Consider the following 12,701-nt stretch of genomic DNA (forward strand, 5'->3'; position numbering starts at 1 on the left):
TCCACCCTCCCACAAATAATCCGCTCGCACAATATCCTGTGCTACAACTACGCTGATGACACCCTAATCCTAAAACTCCTTAATTCAAAACCCAACTGCCAACCCTACCTTGCTGCCTGCCTCATTGACATAGATCATTGGATGACCACAAACCACCTCCTGTTAAACCCCTCCAAAACTGAAATCATGGTGTGTGGCAACACCGAACTTCTTCCGCACCCCCTACCCTGGCCATCTGCCATGGGCAATTCCCCGACAACCTCAAACTCGGTAGAAAACCTTGGATGCACTCTCGAATCTGACCTAACCCTCTCGCTCCAAGCCAACGACGTCTCTAAATCCTGCCACTACCACCTCAAAATTCTTAGGCGCATTTTTCCATACCTCTCCTTTCCCAACACTCTCCGCAGTCCAATCAATTGTTATGTCAAGAATGGACTATGCTAACCCTCTCTACCTCGGAGTCCATGCGTACCACCTGACTAAACTACAAAGAGCACAAAATGATGCATCCAAACTACTACTGACACTCGGCCCAAGAGATCACATCTCCCCAGCTCTCAAAACTCTGCACTGGCTTCCGGTTGCCCAAAGGGTGACATTCAAAACCTTATGCATCGCTCACCGAGCAATGCATAAAACCGGACCTCAATATATTCAGGACAAACTAAAACCCTACCTTCCACCACACACTCTAAGATCAAGCTCTGCCCGCCTCCTAGTGATACCGAAATCCAGCTCAGTCAGGTTAGGTGGATCATCATTCTCAGCCCTAGCCCCCACTCTGTGGAACTCACTTCCACCCCACATCCGACTCACCGAAGGCCTCATATCTTTCCGCAAATTACTGAAAACGTGTCTCTTCCCCTAAAAATTGACTCTTAAAACAAACAGTATAACAGCACCCATAAACAGTAGCCCATAGTTGCCGTACCAAAAATAACAATCCAGCATCGAGACCCGATCGAGAAAAATGGAAAACTAAAACTGCTAATGTAAATTAAAACGGATAAACTGAATAGAACGAATGAAGTGGATAAAGGAACAAAGTTGATGCAGTGGGTGAAACGGATGAAATGGATGCAGCAGATGAAACTGATAAATCGGATGAAGTGGATGGAACGGACGAAGCGGATGGATTGGAACACGTGGACTAATCCAGAATGAAATGGATGGAACCGAAGAAGCGAATAGAACGGAAGAAGTGGTTGAACGGGAGAAGTAGAAAGAACGGAAGAAGAACTGGGTAGAATGGAAGAAGGGATTAAAAGAAGTATCCTGAATAGATGAAATGTAACGAACGGATGATATATAAAGTATGGACCAAGCAAACGAAACAGAAAAGTAGACCGAACGCGTGGAAAGGATGGAGTGGACAGATAAAGTGGACAAAGGAATGAAATGGATGTAAAAGGGGACTGAATTGAGTGGAGGCAGTGGATGGAACTGATGGAGTTGACAGAATGGAACGGACAAATCAGATGGGACAGAGAAAATGTACTGGCTAGACGAAACACTTAGAGTGGGTAGAACGGATGGAGTGGGTAGAACGGATGGAGTGGGTAGAACGGATGGAGTGGGTAGAACGGATGGAGTGGGTAGAACGGATGGATTGGGTGGACCGAATGAATGGATGGAATCAGACTGAACGGATGGTAGGAGTCGAACAGATAAAATGGATGAGTGGATTGAACAGATGAGACCACCGAGCAGATTGAACGAATAGAAACATGAGTAGCTTTTACAAAATGGAACAGATCAAATGGACTGAACGGATGCAGTCTATGAAACTGATACAGTAGACGGTACAGATGGAGTTGATGAAACAAAAGGAGACGAGGGAACATTTGGAGTGGATCGATCTGATGGAGTAGATGGAATAGATGAAGTGAATGGAACAGGTGGAGTGGATGAGACGGGTAGAATGGATGGAACTGATGAAGTGGATGGAACTGATGAAGTGGATGGAACTGATGAAGTGGATGGAACTGATGGAATGGATGAACAGATGGAGTGTATAGAACAGAGTGGATGGAGCAGAAGGAGTGAATGGAACAGAAGTGAATGGAACAGAAGGAGTGGATGGAACTGATGGAATAGATGGAACTAATGGAGTTGAACGAGAAGTTGGAATGGATAGAACGGATAGAGCAGATGGAATGAACAGAGCGAACTGGAGTGGATAGAACAGATGGAGTGATAGAACTGATAGACCTGATGGAACGAATAGACCGGTTGGAACAAACCAAATGGAAGGAACAGATGGAGTGGAGTGAACAGATGGCGTGGAGGGAACGGAGGGAGTAGACGAGTGGATGGAGTGGATGGAGCGGATGGACCGGATGGAGTGGATGGACCAGGTAGAACGGATGGAGCGGATGCAACGCTTGTAGCGGATGGAGCAAATGGAACCAATGGGGTGGAAAGAACGGATGCAGCGGATGGAACTGATGAAGTGAGTAAAACACATGGAACAGATCGAATAAATAAAAAGGATGGAACAGATGCAACACACTAAACGGATGAGAAGGATGAAATGGATCAACAGATAGGATGGAGTAGTTTATGTAGATGAAGGATCGAATGATTGAATGAATGGAAAGACTAGTAAACTAATTGATGAACCAGACGAAATGTATGAACAGACGAATCTGAATGAAAGGACAGAGTGAAAAAAATGGATAGAATAGATGGTACAGATGAGCGCTCGATCTCAAGCGCCTTAATGAAAACCACCATAGCACACCACCATGCTTACTCTCTCCTATACACCACCACTCAACTAGAACACAGCGACACTATGCCACATTCGGTATAGCTGTTCTCATACTAACACCGTCCACATACTCCTCATCATCCTAATTAAACACAGGTAGCTGAACACACACCGCTAGCCTAAGCGTCTCCTCAGGCCTAACGCAGACACAAATCAGTCTGGGTATCAACCCACCAGAAAGAACACATATTCCTGACCTCCCAACCACCATACCTACCGCTAAGAATCAGCTATCATATAAGTGCCACACCAGCTGCACACACATCCAGTGCACCCACGCACCTTATGACTCTCTCTCTCTCTACTGATTTGAACTGCAGTTCCCGAGGGCGTTCAACCTACCAGCACATAACATAAAGATGGGCATGGAGCTTTTAATTTACACCCGGAAACTTTACCTTTGGTAGGAGTGATAGTAGGTGCCGATCCTATTAAGAGATGGCTGGGAATCTGCTCTTGCCTCATTGAACAAAACGGCACACTGTGTCAATACAAGGCTAATTGGCCCTGCTATCAATCTGCAAAAAATACTGATGTTTGGAACGGTATGAAGGGTGGGTAACTCCCAAAAAACAAATGCAAGTGATTCCATTGCGTATACGCTTCAATCCAATTTTGGAATGTTGTCACCCAAAAACAGAATGAGGGTTGTTCTTTTATCTTTCTTTTACCCTCTTAAACCAGCAAATGTGACTATTCCCAAAGACCCTAGAAGTCACTGCCATGAACCCTGTTGTTTCAAAAGTTGGGCCGATTGCCACTACCCTTGTAAATCTGAATCCTCCTCCACCCTGTGAGTTTCCTGTATTCAAAAGGTCGACAGAGGGCCGGGGGAAGGCGACTTGACATGGGCTAAGGAATAGGCAGGAATGCTCATAAATGAAAATGGATAGAACATCCTCACTTCACTAGAAGAAATGGATTAACTAAATCATTTTTCTTTTACTTCTGATATTTACCAACTCCCCAAGTCCTACTTCCAGACTTCCATCTGTTCCAGAAGAGCTCTATGGTAGGGTCCTTGCAGGGAGTCAAATTTCTGCTGCTTTTCTTGCTTCCCTTGTTGCTTCTACTCTTTCGTTCCTTTCCTGGAACATTGCCAGTGCAGACCGGAAAAACTTGAAAATAGTGATATTCAACTTTATCTGAACAACTATGATCTAATAATATTGCAAGTAACTTGGGCCATTGAAGAGTTTGTGATGGATGGCTATTCCTTGTGTCAAATCAATGCAACCAGAAAGGCTTATGGGAGCCCATTTAGGGGAATGCCTACGTTCATTAAATTGCAATGTTAAGCCTTTCTGTAACAACTGCCATGTATGCCGTATTTAACAGTTTGAACTGCTGTTTTGCAATAGTCCATCTTTAAGGCCTTTAAATATATATAATAGCCCTCATGAGAAAAATAGCCTGGACTGTCTGCCAAGTATCAACATTCTCACAGATGAGTTCATTACAAAAGAGAGTTTGCTGGAATCCTTGATCATTTTGTGAGGGGACCTTAATGTAAAATTGTGCAGTGGTGCCCGGTACATCTATTTGACCCTTCAGAAAATATTGCTGTGGCTATTCCGGAACCTGAAATTTCAGTTCCCTGTATGTGCAGTGTAGGGTTAATACTTTTTACCTAGCTAATAGAGTGGGGTCTCTGCGCAATCAACAGACGGACCTCTGATGATTTCCTGGGGGCGTTATACCTTCATAGGCCACCGTGGAAACACATTCATTGATTATTTTTTGTGTATGCAAAACTTTGGTTATCTATTGTGCAGTTCACCGTAATCATGGATCTATTTATCATCCTACAATAAAGCTTTTCATTAAATGGCAAGCAAATTCAGATCCAGGTCACAGTTTAATTCACATGATGGAGTTTGATCTATCAGGTTACATATGTGGGCTTCATTAAAACCTTCATCCACCAAAAGATATTGGTGCTTGTCTTGTCTACTTTTGCCCCTTTATTACCAAAGCTGAGGGAAGCTTTCCAGACTAGTTTTTCATTCCACAATAAAGCTTTTCAGACTAGTTTTTCATTCCACAATAACGCTTTCCAGACTAGTTTTTCATTCCACGAATCAAATAAAGTAAGGGGGTGCTTTGCTAAGCAATATACCTTAGCAAAAACTGAACTACTAATGTGTTTAAAGAATACAGAGGCTACAAAGCTACAATGAATTGCTGTTAGAGCCAATTATAAAAGGGCTTTAGCAAAACATAAATCTGAACTGGATAACTTGGCATGGCTAGACTTGGAAGCATCCTCATTAAAGGAATATTGGAAGATGTTTTGGGATATTGTGCCTAAGGTAGCACTGTATAACCATTCGATTACAGGCCTAGGTGTAAACATGCAAGACTAGGAGTCGCTAGATTTTTCATCTCCTTGTAATAAGGCAGATGTACCTGAAGAAGCTGTATGATCTTTATTAAATCCGATGATGAATGCTGCCATTAACTTGTATCAAGATGTTTCGGACGCATTGAAATTATCCTTAATGGAGGTGAAAGAATCTGTTCTACTGCTGGTTCATAATCTGTTCCTGGGACTGGATGGTGTTCTAGATCATCTTTTTCAAGATCTTATTTAAGTTTGAGATCCTCTACTGACTACCTTTTTATAATGCCATTTTGAACACAGGCCGAATTCCAGACTCCTGGAAAAAAACAGGAATCACTCCAATATTTAAAAAGGGTAACGGGTAGCCCTAGGGCATAAGGGCCCATTTCTTTATTGAACACAAGTTTTGAGATCTTGAGTTTATTCCAGAGATTGGATCTCTGGGTGGAAGAAAAGAATATCCTAACAAAGATTCAGCTGGGATTCCGGGTGGGTCTGGGGACCTGTGTGCAGGTCCATAACATCTACGTATTGATTACACATTCCCTATTGGTCAAGCAGGAACCAATTTATTTGGCCTTAATAGACCTGAACACTGCTTTTGACACAGTGACTATGTATAAACTATGGCAGGTGTTCAGGCCAGGGAGTGCCCGCCTGGCATCCTGGAAATTCTAGGTGCCATTCATCATGATAATAGGGCATCTGTTAAGTGGAAGCAATGGCCATTGGATGCCGGTTTCCTGATTTTAGTCTTGCGTAGACAAGAGTACATCCTGGCCCCATTATTGTTCTCCATCTATATCAAAGGGCTTTATGGTGCTCTGTTGGGGTGTAACGCAGATGTCCAGAAACGTACCCACATGTTCCTTCTGGTGCTTGCATATGCAGACAACACCATATTACTTGCATGAACTCCAAGAACTTTAAAACATCTCATTAACAAATGTACTGCTTTTATGAACGTGTTGGACCTGCAAGTAAACACAGCTAAGTCTGCAATATTGCTTTGTTCGCTGGGTAGGAAGAATAACAATATCCCTAATATGAAGAGCAATAATTGTTGTATAGCTCGGGTATAAGAGTTGGAATATTTGGGTATTCGATTCTCTGCATGCTTTAGCCTGCTTTTTCTAGTCACTTTTGTAAAAGCAGGCCGGTAAAATGAAGCAATAGGATCTCGTGATGTACGAAAATGTGCGAAGCTAATTCAGCTAAAACTCAAGCCCTAGCTAATTATGGTGCCTCAATGTGCGGGTTCTCAAACTCTACGTTGTTCAAGCGATTGAAAAAGTTACTAGGTTTGCCACATTCTATGATGGATTATGCTGTTCATCTGGAATTGGGTTTGGAGTTTTTAGAAGATGAATTAGACCTTCCACCACTTTGACATTGGCTGCATATATGGTCCAACCCCAAGGCTGACTTGAAACCATCTTTAATCACCAACATCCTGTACAAGAGGGGAGCTGCTGTAATTCCGTGCCTCAAACATGTTACGTTGTTGCCAAATCAAATTAACGCCAGTTCCTATTATGTTAACTCTACTGTTACCCTCCCCTCTATGCAAAGATTTAACTTTGCCTTTGAAGTATTTTATGCAAGATCAGAGGGAAAGTTTGTAACTGTCCAAAGTGTCCAATCACAGTTATATATATGATTGTTGCTGCCAACAAAATCCAGGACTATCTCTTATGGAGTAATCACGTGAGCGACAGCTCCATGATTACCAGGGCACACTTCAAATGAATTCAGCTGGGAGCTGTATGATGTGTACTACAGATATGGAAGATATATTGCACTGCCTTTCTTCTAGCCTGTGTATTTGCACATTAGGAAAAGAACAGTATTCCAGGTCTTAAGAGATGTAAGTTTTTCATACTGCCACCCTGCGCTATATTTTTGATAAGCACCCGGGGAAGAGGGAGCTAACCAATCAGGTTGCTCAAATCGCGGGCTGAATCTACTGACCAAAGCCTGCTTTCCGCGCAACCTAGCGGCTGCTTCCCCCCCATCCCCCGCCATCTCCATCCCACTCTCCTTTCCCCTTGATGTTAAATTTCCCATTGCCTCCCACTCACCATTTTTTCAGTGGGGGCAGCGCCTGCCGCTCATGTTCCTGCTGGCCGCAATTGAAATGGAAGTGGGGCTCCGCTCAGAGCTACTCTACCAGCTATGTGGCAGCCATCTTTCATAATTATTTTGTATGAAGGAACAGGACGCTGCAAGGCATTTCGTTAATTCTTACAAAAAGATAGCTGTCAGCACCCTGGAATACCGGATTGTCAATCTGGGTGCTAATAGCAATAATGATGCATCGGGTAGTAATGACACTGCCGGATCGGATATTATTGCTATATTGAAGGCCAAAGCTCTCCTACTAGCGTGGGCTTTATCCTGTTTACGTCAAGCCTTGAAAGTTTGCACTAATTGTAATGAACTATTAAACTGCACATGATGAATTCTTCTGTGTTCTGTATACCGTTTCCTTTTAAATGGGCTTTTTTTCATATGCTTCTGTATAATTGTTGGATGGAATTTTTGTATTTCAAATAAACATGGTCATTGATTGATATACTGCAATTGTGTACCCAAACCTTAATTATCCCCACCTAATGTAGTAAACTGTATGTACTTGTAGGATGAGAGAGACTGCAAGAAAAGTAGAAGAACGGAATTTTTCCACTCATGCAAGTGAACATGTTGAGTTTCTACCAGTGGAATGGCGGTCAAAACTTGCTCTTGATGGAGGTACTGTCTTAAATCAAAATGCTTTTTTCTAACGAACAAGAGAACTGGAATAAGGATTTAAGTGTGGTTATAACATAGAAGTCGTATTCATAGTGGTTTATATGCATTTCACTTAGTAAAAGTCTGTTTCCCATATTCATTATTGGAGAAATAATGCATGTGTATGTATGCTGGGAGGGGAGAGACTAGACAAAGCACAGTTTCTACACTTACTCCCCTGTTTACTATACATATGGCATGTCTTACACCATTGAACATTGATAATGTTGATATTTATAGGTGTTTGCAATATAAATGGCTAGTATGGGTGCTTCAGTGATAATTATAAATTGTCCCAGTATTTATTACAATGATGTTTCAGAAAATCCCTTACCATTAAATGGTCAATGTGAGGATGACTAATTAGAATGGTTTTGATGGTGTGGCTCAGCTTTTGAGTTTTAGCTCATATCCTCCATAAAATTGTCCATTTGTTGTGCCTTAATACCAATATATAATATGTATTTATATAAATGTATGCATTCATGTACAGGAGGAACAATGCTCTTTTGATTGCAAAAAAGTACAATAAATGTAAAGTTGATGTATACCATGCACCGCTACCCCTCAAGGGCAGTCTCCACTCCAGCCGCTCAGGTGGTTCTGCAAGAAAGAGCACCAAGTTGGTTGGTGAGGGGAGAGTGATAGGATAGGTTCAGAACCAGGAGAAACTGGCATATGCATGTGTCGGCTTGCAGATGGTTGGCTGTGTGCCCTGGCTTATTGTATCCTTATGGGTAAGGTCCAATGCCTGAGTTGTTTCTATGTGACTGCTTGTTATGCAGGGTTTTGTCTGTGTGTTTTATATGTAGTTTGGACGGTATTTCAGGTTGTGCGCACTGGCTTGTTGTATCTGTATGGGTAAGGCCCAGTGTCCAGGTTTGCTGCTGTAAGCTTGTGTTACTTGTGCGGAGTGTGTGTTAGTGAATAGGTTGGCTAGCCCAGTGAACATGTATAGTGTTGGGTGGTGTGTTAGAGGAAGCAGGAACGGGGTGGTTAGTACATTGGTTACTCTCAAAGTATTTCTATTTGGCTAATCTACACAATTCGATATAGTGTTGTACATGGTTAATTTCACAGTCTAAATGTGATGTGTGGCTAATCTTCACAAATCTATCTAGGTGTGACACATGGCTAATCTTCACAAATCTATCTAGGTGTGTGTAGAAATCAGGACAGTAGCCGATGTGTAGTTTTTGTAGACCTTTATTACACACTGGTTAAATGTAATGTCTTAACCACGATAGTTGGACTCCAGGTTGACCCCACAGTTACTTCACTGTGAGTAAAAGGCACCAGGAGTTCCTCTTCCCTTGAAGTGTCTCCTACTCTCACGGACCCGGATAGGCCCACCAGTTGCTCTCACTCTCCTCTCCTTCTCCCTGCAAAAAGCAACAAAAATGCCATTAGGCCAGTCCCTTTTATACCTGGTGCTTGGAGGGAAAAAGGGCCAATCAGGGACAACTCCCCCCCCCCCCTTTCCGATTGGTGGGGACTCTAGGCACCCACCCTCTATGAATAGAGCTGCCCCCTTCCCTCCTCCTCCTTTACCCTGGCTGCCTGGTTCCGGCTCCCCCTCCCTGTTGACAGCCCCGCCCCCCCAACATGGTGTCTCCCTTGAGGTATACTTCCCGAAGGCCCGTCCTGCTCGAGGCCCCATGCTGCTGCTAGGGGTCTGCCCTGCTTGAGGTAAGGAGGGGGTTCTGATTTGTCCCCCCTGTCTGGTTCCTGACCAGCTGTCTGGCGCACCTCCGACACTGAGCGGTCGGCACGAGCCGGGCTCTCTAATTCCCGAGCCCCGCCGCCGGAGGCCGCCGAGGTACGCCGTGTTCGCGGGTCTCCCAGCCGCAGCGCTAGTGGCCCGGGTCCTCGTGGGCACACGCGGCGCTGCGGCTGTGGGCACACGCGGCGCTGCGGCTGCAACGCCGGCACTGTCGCGGGACGCCGACAAGGCTCTCCCATTAACAGGGACGCCTCCCCGGCGCCCGCCCTCAGCGCCGCACACGCCCGCGGTACAGCGGGCTCCTCTGGCCGGGCGTCCCGCTCTCCGGCGTCCACCCTCACATCCTCAGTGTGACACGTGGCTAATCTTCACAGACCTATTTAAATGTGCCGAATGGCTAAACTTCACAAACACATGGGTGCTCCTTGCAATTGCTAAATGCAGAGTGTGGCTACATGACACAATTGTGCTAAAAGCAGAGGGTTGCTACCTGACATTCGAAAAGCAGAATTTGTCTAGCTGGCGCCATTGGGCTCACTGCACGTCGGCATATTATATCATTTAATGGGAGAGGTGAGGTTTTAAACAAATAGGCAAAGTGTGGGATATGGCTGACTACACAAAGTTGAGGCTACACTACACAATTTGGAGAAATGCAAAATATGAATACCTTAAATAGATAGGCTATATTTATAATATCACAGATTTGGCGGGAAGCAGTGAGATTCTTACAATGGGATGAGTTGGAGGGACATTCTGACCAGGTTGTGGAGGGGAATAAATGGAACAGTCACTGGGGACAATATAGAAGTGGACATTCATATATTAAGGACAACGAACATTCAACATTAAGGGCGGGGAGGGGTACGTTCAGCTGTGCTCGCGATGTGACATGAAGTGAAGTGCAATAGTGGAGACATAGGAGGTGAGGGACAGGGGCATGTTAGAGGAAAGGAAAACATTTTAATCTGCCTACTAGCTAAGAGGGTAACTCTGAGGCGAGGAAATAGGCCTATAGTTTGGTTTTTAACAAATCCATGTCAACTGTTTCTCGGATGTCAAGGGGAAGAGAATTCCATGCAAGTTTAGCAAGAAGAAAGAAAGAGCGGAAGAAAGAGGGAAGCACAGGGAGGGGGGAAGAGCCACAAGGGTAGTCGAGGTGGCAGAGCGGAGATTACAAGAAAGCTTGTAGAGTTAGATAGATTTGTGAACCAGGAGAAGAAATGTAAATCTGTCCCTGTTTTGCATCGTAGGCCATCCAGCCTGGTGATATGAGGAAGTAGGTGTGAAGTGAGGGAGCTCAAAGAGAGTCCTGGTAGCGAACTTAATGATCTTGTCACGAGAATAGAAAGCATAGTTGGGGAGATCAAAGAGGATGCTGCCACAGTAGTCCAGTATAGAAAAAACAAGAGTGGTGAAGAGATGCTTGCCGGTGTTCAAAGGAAGAAGGTGCCTGATTTTCCTAATATTTAGGAGTTGGAGGCGAGCTACTATTTTGAAGATGGAACTAGAGAAAGTGTGAGAACGGTCATAGATGTTGCAGAGGTTTCTAGCTGAAGAAGAGTAGGTGAGTGTGTCAGGTGCGAACTGGATAAGCAGAGGAAGAGAGGGACAGCTTTTGGTAGGGAAGAAGAGCACCTTTGTTTTGGTAGAGTTTAACATCAGAGTGCGAAGCTATCCAATATTTAATGGCAGAGAGACAGTTCAATTTGTGATAGAGAGATCAGAGGAGAGTTCAGGAAAAGAGAACAAGATGTGGGTGTCGTCAGCGAAGAATTGGGACGAAAACCCAAAGGAGGAAATTAGTGCCCCAAAAGCATAGGTGTAGAAGGTAGAGAGGAGTTGGACCCAAGAAAGAGCCTTGTGGAAAACCAACAGTAGAGGAGTGAGTTGAGGGGTGTTGTTGCTCCAAGAGACAGGGAATTGGGGAGGTGCAAGTTAGGATTCAATCGAGGGAAGGGCTCGATCACGAATCCCAAGGATAAAGTATTAAGGAGATTAGAGTGATTGATCATGTCAAAGGTAGCAGACGGGTCAAGAAGAATTAGGATAGAGGATAGGTAGGAGTGCTTAGCAGAGGCGATTAAGTTGGACGCATTCATCAGAGAAGTTTCCATGGAGTAACCAGGGCGTAAACCTGCAAAGGTTGTGGATGTCTAGGAAATTGCTAAGATGGTTGAACAAAAAAAAACCTTTGAGTACTTTAGACTAGTGCAGAAGGAGAGACACAAGGCGAAAGTTAGCCAGTAAGTTCGGTTCAGCCTCTTGCTTTTTTATGAGGGGGGGTGACTGTGGCTGTTTTGAAAACCGAGGGAAAGCAAGCTGAGTCGAAGGACAAGTTGAAGAGTACAGCGAGGGGAGAGGCCACAAAAAGGGCCATAGGCTTGACTAGCTCAGGCGCAGGAGGGCCTGATGGGGCACCGGATGGCTCAGCCTTCATTAGTAGAGATAGCACTTTGTCAGTATTAGTGTGACTAAAGTGGGAGATGGAAACAGAGGATGATGGTAGAGTAGACGCAGTGTAAAATGTAGGAGGAGGAAGTGTGAGAAAGGTCAGGAGAGAATTGTTTTTGCAGGGAAGTATTCAGCGAGGTCATTAGCTGTGAGAGTGGAGTTGATAGCCATAGACTTAAGAGGAGTGAGTTTAAGGTGCCCTGTAGCCGGCGAGGATGGTTGGGTGAGGTAGAATTCCCTTACTCCTACGTTCCGTCCCCTTTCCTCCATCCTGTATTGGCGTTCCTTGAGAGGGACGTGAACCGCACCCCTTTTCCCCAGAAAAAAAACACTTTCCCTTTAAATTTGCTGGCACGCGGTCCCAGGAGCACAGGCTCCCTTAACCCCACCCACCGGCAGCACACCTCATTCCTCTGTATGGAAGGCATGGTATCATCAGTAAGACAGACACAAGTGATCACACTTCAAGGGTATTTATTGAACTTCAAAACGGGTTTAGAAAATGCCTGTCTAAACCTAAATCTACAGATGGGAGCAAGCTACAACTATCTAATAATAATAACGCAGTCCTAGTGATGTCTTGTCAAAATAAAAGGGCCCATACTAATAGACCT

General features: G+C 44.4%; 1 protein-coding gene across 4 annotated transcripts in view; it reads left to right on the forward strand.

Annotated features, from left to right (window-relative positions):
- The window catches only part of DDHD1 (DDHD domain containing 1), a 1,509,354-nt gene that overhangs the window by 770,485 nt on the left and 726,168 nt on the right, over positions 1-12,701 (forward strand). For all 4 annotated transcript variants that reach the window (XM_069637585.1, XM_069637586.1, XM_069637589.1 and 1 more), the window contains one exon: positions 7,762-7,871. In XM_069637585.1, the coding sequence (XP_069493686.1) occupies positions 7,762-7,871 (110 nt within the window). The remainder of the gene's footprint in view (positions 1-7,761; positions 7,872-12,701) is intronic.

The sequence above is a fragment of the Ambystoma mexicanum genome, chromosome 14 (assembly GCF_040938575.1).
Source record: "Ambystoma mexicanum isolate Mex_15411 chromosome 14, UKY_AmexF1_1, whole genome shotgun sequence".
Taxonomy (NCBI): Eukaryota; Metazoa; Chordata; class Amphibia; order Caudata; family Ambystomatidae; genus Ambystoma; species Ambystoma mexicanum.